At 48.2% G+C, this 14,100-nt stretch overlaps 1 protein-coding gene across 1 annotated transcript; it reads right to left on the reverse strand.

Moving 5' to 3' along the window:
• Window positions 1-11,793: 11,793 nt before the first annotated feature.
• NHLH2 (nescient helix-loop-helix 2) lies at window positions 11,794-13,143 on the reverse strand. The gene has a single exon (XM_087865757.1). It carries the CDS (start codon window positions 13,117-13,119, stop codon window positions 12,712-12,714), a length of 408 nt encoding a protein of 135 aa, XP_087721883.1. The 5' UTR covers window positions 13,120-13,143; the 3' UTR covers window positions 11,794-12,711.
• Between the last annotated feature and the right edge of the window lie 957 nt (window positions 13,144-14,100).

The following is a 14,100-nucleotide window of genomic DNA, read 5'->3' on the forward strand; positions in this document are numbered from 1 at the left end:
TTGTTTGAACTTACGTTTTCCACTCATATGTCCTCAAACACCAGTCTTAAGCACTTCTGCCAAACAGTTATCTTCTTGTCTAAAATTGTATATTCCTTTTACAATTATACTATATATGATGCACAATGGCATGTAAGTACTCAGTAAATACCTGTTGAATTGAATTCAGATAACTGAATTGAATTGGCATATGGATGAGGTAACACATTTCATTCCTAATCCTCTCTCCAGCTATTTTCTCTTGATAATTACTGGGTACCTCCTCCACTGCTGCTGTTCTTTTATATGTCCTCCATAATAGGGGATTTATTATATCCTCTCTAATAGTGGATTCAATGATTTCATAAACATTTGTTTTCCTCTCTGTCAAGTTTCCATGTCAAACCCTCTTTGGCAGTTTGCAAAGCTTTCCATGATGTTCCTCCAGGTCATTATTCACATATGAATTGAGGACACATCCCAAGTGCTAATGATTCAGTGGCCAGTAAGACTGCCTGCCTTCAAGTTGCTCATAGCCTAAGGGACGACTCAGAAAAATAAATAGGCCAGTACGGTGCACTGACATCAGTGATATGACAGAGGTTGGTACAAGGGTTTATGGGAGCATTGAGAAGTCTCCTCACTTAGGGGAATCGCAGTGTATATAGATAGACCCTTGCTAAGAGCCTTGCATTTGGGTATTGTAAGCCGTAACTTACGGGGGGCAGGGATGAAGGGGATCTTCAAAACCGTCTTTGGAGTTACCTATTCATTTTCTGAAACCTCCTCTTTACCCATTTAATGACTTTAGATATAAGAGGCCAAAAAGTCACCTGTCCTCTGGTCACTTTATTTGTATTCAGGAACTTCATATATATTGAAAACTGCTTGTTTTGGGTGCTTCTGGCTGCATCATTCACTTTTGCATGGGTCAGAAAGACAAGCAGCAGGTTCAGAGCCCTGGTGAATTTCCACTCAAATATTGATACCTGCTCTCAGGAAAGAGCAGAGCTCTAGCTGAATGGTCAGGTGTGCAGTCCAGATCAGCATATTTGCCTCTGGGTCTTCTTGAGACTATTTTCCTGTAACCTGCCATTGCCTATTAGTCTTTCCCAATTTGGATCTCAGGTTGTAGCTTTCTATTTTGTTGTTGTTGTTGTTGTTGTTGTTCACACTGTGAACAAAAGGCCAAGATGCCTTTCTCCTCATGTTTATAGGTGGTTGAGAATACTGTTACCTGTGCTCATGCAATTGATACCAGTATTAACGGCCAATGTGTCTGTGTTAGTGTTTGTATTGCAGGGGAGGGGGGGAGAGTGCCACGAGGAGCAACAAGTTGCTGCGCAAGCTGCTCTATTTGGACAAGAAAGGCAGAATGGGGTGGGGCGAGTGTTGGGAGAGAAGGGTTTCCAATCACCAGCTTGTTATAGACACCATCTTGAGATTATTTCCTCTTTTTATAGTCATAATTATTATGTGAATGTTTTGCATACTGATTGTGCCTTTCTTCTGAGGACCTGAGACTGGCTCCTTTCTGCAAACCCCATTGTGCTTTGATTCCAGGGTCCATCTCTTAGTATCACTGTCTCTCTCAGGGGCACACCTTCAAGAAATACAGGCTGTCCAGTAGAAAAGAAACCCTGATAAAAATTCCCTCGTTCTTTGTACTAGAAAATAATTTTAGCATCATACTCCGTCCATCTGGACATCATTAATATTGTCAGCCACTCCCTTCAGTAGCCTTTAATGTCTAAATAATTACTCCCTGTGGCCATAATCCGACATGATGTCACTCCCCTCCTGATTTGCATTTCACAGATAACAGACAGCTTGGGAATTACAGGAGGCTTTGTGAGCTGTTCTGAAAGCCCAACACTTACTCCCACCATCACCTCAATCACATCATGTCCCCTCCTCTAAATCTGTCACCAAACTGCACAACCTTCCCCCAGTCAATTACCCTTTTCCTTCTGTTACACCATCCCTGGTTCTGTCGATACCAAGCTCCTCATCCTGATTGATAACTGGAAACAAAGTTGACTAATCGGGACATTTCAGTGCTTTGCTTAACATGGACATCCTTGACTGGAATTTCGACTTTTCGTCCTGTGTGATAACCACTTCCCCTGCTGTGTGACTCACTTTTCCACTTTGGAGTCTCCGCTCTCTGCAGACACACATTCCCCTGCCCTGGGTAGGTCTAGAGTCTGTGCCCAGACTGCTGCTCTAGGTCTCCTCCTGGGTATCTTCCTGCTCGCTCCTTTGTGCTTTTGATAACCCACCCGGGCAAGCAGAGCCACTCCTCACGGAGCCAGGAAAGAGCGAAGCCAAGGTGCAGGCTATCAGGAAACTAAGTTGTTCTCTTTTTGAACATTTACTTTTATTTCCTCTTCTTAATCCTTTCACATGTGTTTTTCCCTTTAATTTCTCTTTCTCTTCCCCCACCACTATGCAATCTCCCTTCTCATGGTCTCCTAACCAGCTCTTGGCACCCCTCTGTCCAGGGAGTTATTTTGCTTCTCTGTGTCTAGGTTTGGCCTTTGTCTACACAATACCAAGCATCTGGATATATGGTAAAAACATGCTGTCAAGTACCCAGATGTTTGGAAACATCTGGATATTTTGGCACCCAGCAGCAACAACAGCTGGATAATGGAATTCATGTTTCCCTTTTCAGTCATCACTTGACATCAGGTGGACAGAGCCTCACCAGCCACCATCCAAGCACAGCCATTATCTGCTAGCAGTTCTTTTTTCATCTCACATGGGGAATTATCTCTGTCAATCATTTTATTGTCGAAGAAAAGGGGAAGGAATTTGTCTCTTCTTGGGCTGGCAGTGCCTCATCACTGCATGCCTCAGTTCTCCTCTTACTGAAAGAGCGAGTGGGAGCTGACAATTGCTTTACCCCGGCCTACCCCAGAGGCAGGGAGAGAGAAGACGGCATGTGAAACACTGTTTTCTCCACACAGGTCTGAAGAATTTGACAAGAACGTGTTTCGTGTTAGAACCACTCTTTCTGCGTTGAGATCTCTTCCCCTCTCATTCTCCCTTACATTCTTTGTACCACTGTGTCTACCAGAGAAAGCAAAATGATGGCAATTTATTATTCCTGTCCACCGTGTTCCACAAAAGGCCCACATTATCTGTTTGTATTTTTCTCAGGTAGCTTAGAATAACATTGCTCTGCCCCACTGGGGCCTTCAGGAGAAGGATGGTCTCTAGAGGCTGCCCCAGACAGCAAAGTGTTCATTGTTCTCCCTGGTTATATCGGGCAGCCTCCAGGTCACTTGCGGACGGTTCATGAAGCTGCAGGACATTAGCAGGTAGTATCAGCGTGAAGTCTCTCTGGCTGAAGGACAAATCCCAGCAGAGGGGCCGGGCTGTGCCCACCCAGGGCTACAATCAGGGTGGTGCATCTAGGCCTACACGTACAAATGGTGTGGCTTAATTTAAGAGTGTGTGTGTGTGAGCACGCCGTTATTGTAGACCAAAAGACTAAGGCCATGGATGTGTTGGATGCTTGTTTTCAGTAGATCTGATGGAACAGAGACACAGACCCCAAGTCTGTGCAGTCAGAAAATCCATCAGTCAATTTAGTGAAACCAATTCCAGTGTGAGTGGTTGCTGGCGCCGCATAGACATGGCCGAAGTGGCTGCGGATCTCAGAGGGTCAGAAAGAGCCCCAGGGGCCCCAAGGGTGGCAGTGTGGTCCCTGCTCCCCACGTCCCCTGCAGTGCAGTCTGGTGTAAGTAGAGGTGTCTAGTGCTGGCTGGCCTTCCCCTTCGGCAGTCCTCCTGCAGGCCTGCCGAGCAGGATGCCCAGTTCTCTGTTCACCCGCCAGCGGGGCCTCTCCCCTCTCCCCCTTCCCCGCCCCCCTCCTCCCCTCCCTCCCGGCCCCCTCCCTCCACCTTCTCCCAGAGGAGGTGACAGACGGGCCTGTAATTTGGTTCCATTCGCTCGACTGGAGCAACACCTGCCCCCCTCCCCTGGGACGCGAGGGTCTCATCCCAAACCATACAAGAAGCCAAAGACAAATCCGGGCCCACATGCAAATACGGAGACGCCAGGGACTGGGACGTGGGCCTGCAGCACACACCCCACCGACATCCCCTCCCACTTCTGCCCGCAGACCAAGAAAATCAAACACCTCTTGAAGTCCCAACTACAAAAAACCACCCAAAACTTTAATTAGGGTTTCAGAGGTTATAAAAAATTAATAATTAGCTCCTGCAGTAAGTACCATTTCCTCTTGCCCATACCACATGACCAAACAGTGTCTGGCATGAGGCAGTATTGATAGCAAAGTCCCGAAATAGAGCTAGGTATAAAGAACAAGGCGGGGAGGCAGCTGCAGGTGTGTGTGTGACTGCTGTAGGCCTGTGGCGTCTGTCACACCGAGGACCTGAGGATGCAGGGGATGTGTGAGTCCTGGGTGGGCTCATGGTCTTTGTGTGAGCCTTTGGTGTTGGCACGCAGCCTCTCTAGTGAGAACACTCGTTTCGTTTTCCATTTCTTTAGAATTGTCCAAGGAGCCTGTGTACTACCACAGAGGCTTTCTGAACACTTCCCAAAGTCTAAGTGTTTTCAGGGTCATCCTGCAACAGTGACTCATTCTGGACCTTCCCACGGCTGACCCAGTGCAGCCTGATGTGGTCAGCGCTCAACTTCCCAGAGCCAGGCTCAGAGCCACGCCCCCCACTTGTGCCCTAGTCACCTGCTCCACTTGCAGTTGAGGTCTCTCCCTGTGCTGATGCGAGGACAGGTCCAGGGGACTGGGCCGGTGGCTGGTCCACGGCCCAGGCTGCTTAAGAGAAAATGTGTTCTTTCAATTCCTGTAGTTTTGTGTGGTGTTTTGTTTCCTGCAAAAAAAAAGAAACTTGTATTTTTTTCAAGGTATAAACTCTTGAATTTTGCTGCCCTTCAGCTTCATTTCCCATTCCAAGCTTGCTAGCTGGGTGACCTTGGGCACGTTTCTTAACTTCTCTGTGTTTTGGCATCTTTATCTGTAATTTAGGAACAATAAGGGCTCCTGAGTCACTGATTGTTGGAGGATTACATGAGTTAATAAGGGACAGTGGCTGGCCCAGGCTAAGCGCTAAGTTTGTGCGGTTCTTGAGGATATGTCTGTTAGTCACCAGGCTATGACCCAGGGCAGACAGTGTGGGGTCTGTGTGTGGAAGGAGCACAGGATCGGTGTCAAAGGCTTCTAGGTGGCTCTGCTGCTGAGCCACTTAAGCACCCAGGATGTCAGTCGGACATACCCCTATCCTAGGGGCCTGAAGGACTCACAAAGATAGCATATGTGACAGACTTTGTGAGCTGAAAGGACCAGGCTAGGGGCATTTGCTGCTGTTGTTAATAATCCTCAAGCCTTGACAGGTGTTGCTATCAGGGAAGGAGGGCTGGTAAGTCCGTACTTTTAGTTTCCCAGAATTTTTCCTTCTCCAAGGCATCTCTTTACCCCAGTTCCCCACCAACAGCTAAGAGAATTACCTGATTTTTTTGTTTTTAAATCTTTGAAGTCTATCTGAGTGGGGCTCTGGCAGTGTGTCTTTTAGCCTGGGTTGTAGTTAACCAACTACTGCCTGCTAGCTACCCAAGCATACCCCCACAGCAGCTTTAGACTGTGGAAAGAAAGGAGAGAGAGAGAGAGAGAGGGAAAAGGAGGGAGGGAGGGTGGAGGGAGGGAGGGAGGGGGGAAGGGGATGGGGGAGGGAAGGGGAAGAGAGGAGAAGGGGAGGGGAGGGGAGGGGAGAAAAGAAGAAAAAAAAACTGGGAATGGTGGGTTAGGCCAGTTGTGAAATTCCCCTCAAATATGTAGGTGCTCACTGATGTTATTCAGGAAGTACTGCTAATTTGTTTCACAGTAATAATGGTAATTTAGTTAAGTTAAAAGAAAGAAAAGTCTGTATCTTTTAGAGATATTTACCGATACATTTATGGATGAAATGGTGCGGTTTGGAATTTGCTTCAAATAACCCATAGAGGTAGGGGGAGAGTATGGGTAAGAGTATAAATGAAATGTCGGGGTATTAGAATCCAGTGTACTATGCCCTTCGCTTTTGTAGATGTTCTTAAATTCTCCATTAAGTGGGGTTTTTTTAAATGTAGTTGCTCAGAAAATTCGTGCTGATTGATTTTTACTCACCAGGCCCCAATCGACTCACACCTGAACCAAGGCACCCTCCCTGCATCGCAGACCAACCTCCAACCTCCAGCACAGCTTACCTCCCACTGTTCCACGGACAGTCCCCAGCTCTTGTTCCTTTTATGGACCAGGAGGAGAGGATGCACTAGGTCCTGCTCCACAGAGTCAGCTCTGGAGGGTTTCAATTATCTCCTTCCGTTGAGTTGGTCCGACCCTCTGAGCCTTTCAGGCAGACTGACCCCAATGTCCTTTCCCCCTAGTTATCCCCTCTTAACCCCAGGAAATCCCGGAGAAGGCCCTACCCTTCTCCTATAGCCTCGGATCTTACACCTTTCCCATGATCCCTAATATCCCTTTCTCCTCGTGTCTTTCCGGAATGGTCAGCAAGGAGAGGAGGAACTTCCCTCCTGATCTGGAAATACTTAGCCAAACTGGACAGGAAATTCCAACAATTCCTCTCTTCATTACCTCAAAAATAATTTAACTTTTGAAAAGCCATTACAGTAAGTACTGTTGAGCTCTTAACATACACCAGACACGTTCTAAGTGTTTTACATAAATTAACTCAATCTTCCTAACAATGCTACAGGATAGGGACGACTAATCACCCTCATTTTACAGGTGAAAAAACTGAGGCAGAGAAGTCAGTAATTTGTTCAGAGCCAAAGCCAGTTAGTAGAAGAACTGGGGTTCGAACACAGGTGTGCTCTGTCAGAGTCCATGCTCCTGACCACTCTGCAGTAGTGCCTGTGACAGCATCAGTGCTGAGGGAGAACCACGATGAAAAGAGAAAAGGCGTAGGGCAGGCCTCCCACATGGACTGGGGTGGGGGCTGCAGACATGTACGTAACTTTGAATGTATGCTTTTATGTTTTATTCTCTCACATCCCATTTACGTACCTATAATGTTTTCTGGCTTATAGGACAGGGATTATTTCTGTGTGACTTTTTGTAGAGCTAGTTACGTGTCATATGCAGATGGATAAAGTTGATGGAGACCACAGATCATTAACACATTAATGAATTATTAATGTATTATTTTTGGTTTCTCCTATACAACTTCCTATGCGTGCTATAAATGGAATAGTAATTACAATAGCTCACAGTCATCCAGCTGTTACTGTGTTCTTCCTCTTCTGGTAAGCACTCTGCATTATCCCATGGAAACACAGAGTTGAGATGGGTGTATATACCATCCCGTCCTACACATCCAGAAATGGCTGCTTAAGGAAGTATAGTGACATGTTCAACATGATACATGCAAGGATGAGTGGAGCCAGAGTCTAAACCTGGCCCCAGACTCCTGGGTTTCAAACACAGGGATAGGAGAAACAAATAAATTCTGGTATAATGATGCTTGTACATGGGATTCAGAGAACAGAGCAGCTAGTGCTGCCCAAAGAAACTGAGGAAAGTTTTTCAAGTGTTTACATTTCAGTTGGGTGACAATGGAATAATTGGAATTTTCCAGGCAAAAAGTAAGAATGGAGGAAAAGCATTGTAGGCAGAAAGAGAGTAAGTACAAAGGCACAGGTTTGAAAGGACCAGTCCTCTCCAGGGAAGAGAGGAAATGTGAATTTGGCAGGAACATTTGACTTCAGGGAGAGCGGCTGAAGATGATGCTAGAGGGTATCTGCAACAAGCCTGGGAAAGATTTCTACGCTTGGAGAAAGAGCTTGAGCTTTATTTATAAGCAGCGGGAAGTCAAGAAGGCTTTCAGGCAGGGAATGGCACTCTAACTTTAAAAGATGTTTCTCAGGGCAATGTGAGAATGGGCCTCAGTGTGCTAGGGAATGTGGGTGGGGTAGACAGAAGAGCAGGTGGGGAATAGTAATGTCTCTGACAGTGTCAGCTTAGCTCCAGTCTCCTTCAGGAGGAGCTGGTCCAGGGCTGCCACGAGCCTGCAGTGTCTTCCCACAATGTAGAAGGAGAATCCCCTGCCTCCCAACAGCTTAGTTCCAAGCTCAGGCGCATGCTGAACTTGGCAAGCAGAGGGCAGGCTCAGTCTTAGCCTTCCTCCGTCCTCTTGGTTGTGGGACCTGCAGTCCTTAGGCATGACCTTCACTGAAGCGTCTCCTAAGCACTTGGATGGGGAGATGGGGTGCCAGGGCCAAAGGTAAAGTGCGGGCATGGCACGGCCACCCTTTAGCAAAGGAAAACTGTTGAGTATGACCTCTGAAGGTGAAACCAACAAACATGGCTTCGTGAACCTGACAAAGTTATGTCATTTCTCTAAGCCTCAGTTTGCTCATTTACTAAGTGGAGACGGTAACAGTACCTACCTGGTTGGGTTGCTGTGAGAATTTAATGAGATAATAATGCATGCAAAGGCATTAACTCGGTAAGTACCCTGACTGCATGTTAGCTGTTAGTATCCCTACTATCCCAACAGTGATCGAGAGCTCTCCTAGGCCTGGAAAAGGGTTTTGGCTGTCCCCTGCCCCTTATCCCCTGCTCCCCCAAACCTCAGTAGGAGGAAGACTGGCATCCAGAGAGAGCTGGCAGTGATGGGAACTGGATACATCACAACATTCCAGAGGTTGGCTCTGTCTACTTACTTCATAGCACACAACGTGGTCACAGGGCAGGGCCACTGGAGGAAGCCCCAAGAACAGGTTTCATATGGGAAGCAGGCTTTCTCTCCTCCTCCATCCAGCCCCATTTCTTTCCATATGTAACCCCCGTCCGTAGTCTGCTCTTCCTTTCCTGATCCACCCCACTACCCATACTCTCAGCTGCTTGCCCTTCCATTGCCCTCTCCCTGCAAGGGAAGGGTTTTTTTTGCTCAAGACTTTTGCCCCTTTTCTCTGGATGTCTCTGGACAGTGGCAGAAGTGAAGCACCCATCTGGGCATAGAAATACTCAGCACAAGTGGCCTTGTTGGCTGGGCCAGTGGGGCTAGGTTTTCTGGGGAGTGGCAATGCACTGGCCAGTTGGGCAGCTAGGAGAGAGGGCAGAAGGTAAGAGGAGCAGCAAAAGGAACTATGTTCCCCAATCTATGTAGGGAGAGAGCAAGCTGGGGTTGAAGGATGAGGCCAGTAGGGCCAGTGGGGCGTGGTGAAAGATTGGCAGGGGCTGTTTTTTGCAGCCTCAGCACGGGACATGGTAACAGGATACAGGGCACTACAAGCAGCAACAACCTTGGAAGCTGCCAGCGAGGCAGATCCAGGTCTCCATCTCTTCTAGGGGCCTTCCCTAACAGCCCTAAGATCATACCCTTGCTACCATTGTCTTTTTCTTCACCCTGCTTTGTTTTTCTTCGTAGCATGGAGCAAAACTTGAAATTAAATACTGTTTATTTATTTGTGGTCAGTGTACTGCTCTTCTCCAGTAGTCTTTATCTCATCTGTTGCTCTGTTTTCAGCATCGAGTAGAACAATGCCTGGCACACAGTAGGTCCTCAGTAAATATTTGTTGTAAGATTGAATGCTCACCGTCATGATTCAGAGAAGAATCATTACCCCCTTACCTGTTGCTGAACAGCCACTGAGTCTGTGCTACACACCAGGGATGAATCAGTTACCCTCTGGTCTAGCAGAGTGCCGCAGTGCTCCCTTTCTCTTTGGAGGGTGCTACACAGCCTTGGATTTGAAATGACATTGCAAAGATCCTCTCCTGGCATCACAGGAACCATGTCGCTGGGAAGGGATGTTGTGCTTTGCCCCTAGTGTCCTCGTCCGCCTTAGGTTAACACCAAGGGTGAGGGCTATAGTCTGGGGGGTGAGTTAAAACATCCTTTCTAGATGTCACTGGAAGGTCTGTGTAGGTCATTTGGAAATTGTGCTTATAAACCAGGAAAAGGGAGGCCCTCAGAAGGTTTTTAGAGGTTAGAAGCTGACTCCATTTCTTTGGCATAGGAGCAGGGCCAATTTTTCTGTCACGTAATAGAGAAGTGCTCTCGGGACTGGGACCACTCCTACAGGTGGGAGGACCTCAATCCAAGCAGTCAGTCCAAAGGCCGCATGTCTGGAGGCCTGATTAACCATCCACTGCTGCAGTGGCCAGGACTCCAGATACAAAGCCAAAGAAGGCACCATTCCTTTTCATGCCCTAGAACGTGCATTCCTACTCAGCACCTCCATGTGAAGATGAGAAGGAAGTCTCACTAGGTATCTGTGACCCTGACTACAAGATACCTGGGTGAAAAGTGAAAAATGCTCATAATCCCAGATGTTTCACAGACATAAAATCAAGTATCCATGGAATCACACTTTTTACTTGGCAACCAGAGATTTGGTGTGATATAAACTTTATAATATTCTATACGTGTGTGTATGTGTATGTGTATATTTTGTACATACGTATGGAGTTTTAAAGTTATTCAGGCGTTCTGCTTATAGACAGACAATTTCACTTTTTTATAGGCTTTGGTAGAGGACATTCTTCATATCCCAAGGTTGATCCAGGTCTTAATTTTTTTTTCTCGTTTGCAGGTGTCATGTCTTAAATCTATGTCCTAATTAGATGTTGAAGTGCTGCGGTATACACCTTGTTCTTAACAAGTGCCATGAGGACTGAGTGTCGTCATCTTGAGGTCTTCTTACTGCCAGTTAAGTAGCCGTGTGATTTAGTGCAGGGCATTTAACCTCCGTGTGCCTCAGTTTCCTAACTCAAATTTGAAGAGGTTGAGTTAACTAAGTTTCTTTTTAGGGCAAAAGAATCCATGATTCAAGTCATATTTTTATATAAAGACTGAAATTTACTCCTCATTCAGAGGAACGTGATCTATGTCACCATCATATGTGGAACATCTGTATAGACTGGTCAGTATCCAAGTTTAGGAAAAGCATCAAGTATCTCAATACACAAATATGTTAAGGTTTGAGGGGTGTGTGTGTGTGTGTGTGTGTGTGTTAAACTATTTCCTTTTTGAGGATTGTATCCATTAAGATATTTCATGCTCAACCGGTATGTTTATTATTTTTAGACAGTATGCTTTAAATAAAGGAGAGGACTTTATTTGATACCTTTATTTATATGCAAAACAGCGCACCATTCATGAGATATGAAAAACTTGTCAGATAGAAACCAGATTATATCTATTTTCACTACAAAATATTGCATTATATAAAGCAACAGAGACACAAAAAAACCCTGAAAAAGACTAAAATCTTTGGATAGCAGATGCGGTTTTTTTTTCCCTTGTCTCTAAAATACACTCCTTGTTTTAAGAGTTTCACAGCTGAGAACATGAAACATTTTCAGGTTATAGACTTTTCTTTTTGGTTGTCACAGAGGAAAGTAGTTTTGAATTTTTTTTTTTTTTTAGGAAAATAACTTAATTTCCTAAAATCATCCCACGCACAAACAGCACACACACACACACACAAAGAAGCTACTCTCCTTATAAACAGTTTGTAAAGTACTTTTCAGACATAACTACAGATAAGAATAACAACACTTACTTTTTTTAAAAAACTATAATAGTGAAGTGCTAGTGTTGCTGATCTCACAACAAAAGAACCTTTCAAGAACAAACATCTTAATATATAAAATATGTTTAGAAACAGGGAGAAGTGGGAAATTTGTTATACAAGTGCAATATAATTAGAGCAAAAAGAAAGACCACAGTATAATCTCAACAAACACGTAAAAAGTTAGACATAATTATTCCACAGGAAAAAGTGTAAACACTTGACTATAAATAAATTGGCACAGAGTATCCAAAGTAAAATTATCACCACTCTGAAAAATAAATGTCTTGAAAAAAATACTCTACTCCTTCTAACATAAATAAAAATAGGTTGTCTTTTTCTAACTGCACCTATGGGTCCACATGTTTAAGGTCACAAATAGATGTTTTTGGATATATAAAGGGGCACTTCGCCTGAAAAAGCAATCAGATATTAAAATTTCCATTTAAATACGGATTCTCTTGTCTACATCAGTGTCATACCTTGGGGTTAAAATCTCACCCAGCTCAAATCTTCCCACAGTGTGTCTATTCTCCATATATCTTTTAAGCTTACCAGTATTGAGGGTTTGTCTCTTTTATTTGGATTCTAATATAATCTTCCTTTTCACAGCGGAACTGAAACTTTCCTGTTCCACCTTTCCGTGCCTTAAATCTCTACACTGGAGGAGAGTCCTTCCCAAACCCTCCAAATGTTAGGTGATTTTTCAATTAGAAAAATCCCAGATAGTCTAAAGTTAGGAGTCTTTACTCTGAGCTTCTGCCCTCATTCTTTCAAAACATGAAGATCTGTGGGAGATAAATGTAGGAGAACTCAGAGTCTCCGGCGAGCTAAAGCAGCCACCATTAAAGGGATCCTAACACACGGAGGGGAGGCCTGGAGTCGGTGCGTCTCGGGTGCCTCCAGGAGGCACGCCTGGCGTGGAAAATGCCCCCTGCAAACCCCAGGCTCGCCAAACAAGCCCACCTTCCCGAGTTGGAAACCTTCCCTCGTCTCCCTGCTGACCGGAGAGAACTCGAACGCGTGGCGAGCTTCCTCCCGCGTCCAGGCCTCTCCCCGCGGCCGTCCCGCTGGGCGGCCGCCTAGTCCGCCAGCCCCACCGCGGCCGCCCGGGTCGGTGGCGCTGCCCCGGCTTCCGGACCCGCAGCCCCCCGCCGCGCCCAGGCCCTACACGTCCAGGACGTGGTTGAGATAGGAGATGTAGCAGATGGCCAGGCGCAGGATCTCGATCTTGGAGAGCTTCTTGTCCGGGGGCAGCGTGGGCAGCAGTTTGCGGAGCTCGGCGAAGGCCAGGTTGAAGGCCTCCACGCGGATGCGCTCGCGGGTGGCGTGAGCCGAGCGGTACTTGGCGGTGGCGCGCCGGCGGCGGCGCTTCTCCTCGCGGCTCAGCTGCTGCGGGTGCGGGTAGAGCGCGGCCCGGCTGCCGCCCTTGCCGTCGCCCTCGGCCTCCTCCACGGGCTCCAGGTCGGACACGCTGCCCAGCACCTTGGCGTCCGCGCCGCCCAACGACTCCGGGTCCGAGTGCGCCGAGCTGGGGTGGTCCGAGTCGGCGGCTTGGTCCGGACTCAGCATCATTTTGGAGGCTGAGGGGGGAGTCAGAAAATCAATCAATAAAAGGAAGCAGGGTCTTCTTTGGATCCTAGGGAGAGCAGGCCAGGGTCTACCAGGTCGGCCCTCGGCGCGTCTCGGGTCCCCTCCCCACCCCAGGCGGGCGTGCTCGGCGGAGCTGGCCTCGCGGGGAAGGGAGCGCGCCGAGAGGGGCAGGCCCGAGGGCCCGAGCCCCGCGCCTCCCCCACGGAGCCGGGGCCAGCGAGGTCCCGGCTGGGCCCCGGCCGCATCCCGGACCTGACTCCTCGGCCTTCGAGAGGCCGTCACCGGTCTGTGGGCCTTGTCCCCCCGGGGAGAGAGCAGGCCCAGGAGGCTGTGACCGCGTTCTGTGCCGCCTCCGGCCAAATACCGACTCCGCAAGGCCGCCTGCTTCTCGCTTCCCCACCCCTGACAAACGAATGATGCCTAACGGCGAGTACTTCTGGGGTTTACGCAGGGCGGGGAGACGCTGAGGGCGCTCCTGCCCCGAGGGCCTTAGACCCAGCAGCCGTAGGCAGCGGCACCTGTGGCCCTCTCGCTAGTCTGGGGCGTGCGGGGCGGCCGCGGCTGCGGAGGGCGCCCCGCGCTGGGAATGAGCCCGGGTCGCGAGAGCGGACGACGGACTGGCGGCCCGGATCCGGAGGCTTCGCCGCAAAAACAATGCAATGACTGAACAAACGCGAAGGCTCCTTTCTACAGAAAATTGACCCTTATGCCCTCGCGGCTCCCCGAAGCACCATCTGTCACGCAGACAGCCACACACATCGGGGACCTAGGGACGCGGCGACGGGGGAATGAGACAATGCGCCCGGCAGTCGGCCGACCACCTCACGGGAAAATGCCGGCGGCCGGATCGCGGCGGGAGCAGAGGCTGGAAGGGAAGGGAAGACCAGGAGCGGGAGGAGACGGCCCGAGCGTCCTTTCCGCCGGCCGAGCCCCGTCCTCGGGCGCCCGGAGTCGAGAGCCCGC

The sequence above is a fragment of the Ursus americanus genome, chromosome 12, assembly GCF_024610735.1.
Source record: "Ursus americanus isolate L20-20 chromosome 12, mUrsAme1.1.p, whole genome shotgun sequence".
In the NCBI taxonomy this organism is placed as follows: domain Eukaryota; kingdom Metazoa; phylum Chordata; class Mammalia; order Carnivora; family Ursidae; genus Ursus; species Ursus americanus.

Bases quoted from the DNA above. Each gene is read 5' to 3' on its own strand.
- NHLH2 (XM_087865757.1), bottom strand. From the start codon at position 13,119: ATGATGCTGAGTCCGGACCAAGCCGCCGACTCGGACCACCCCAGCTCG.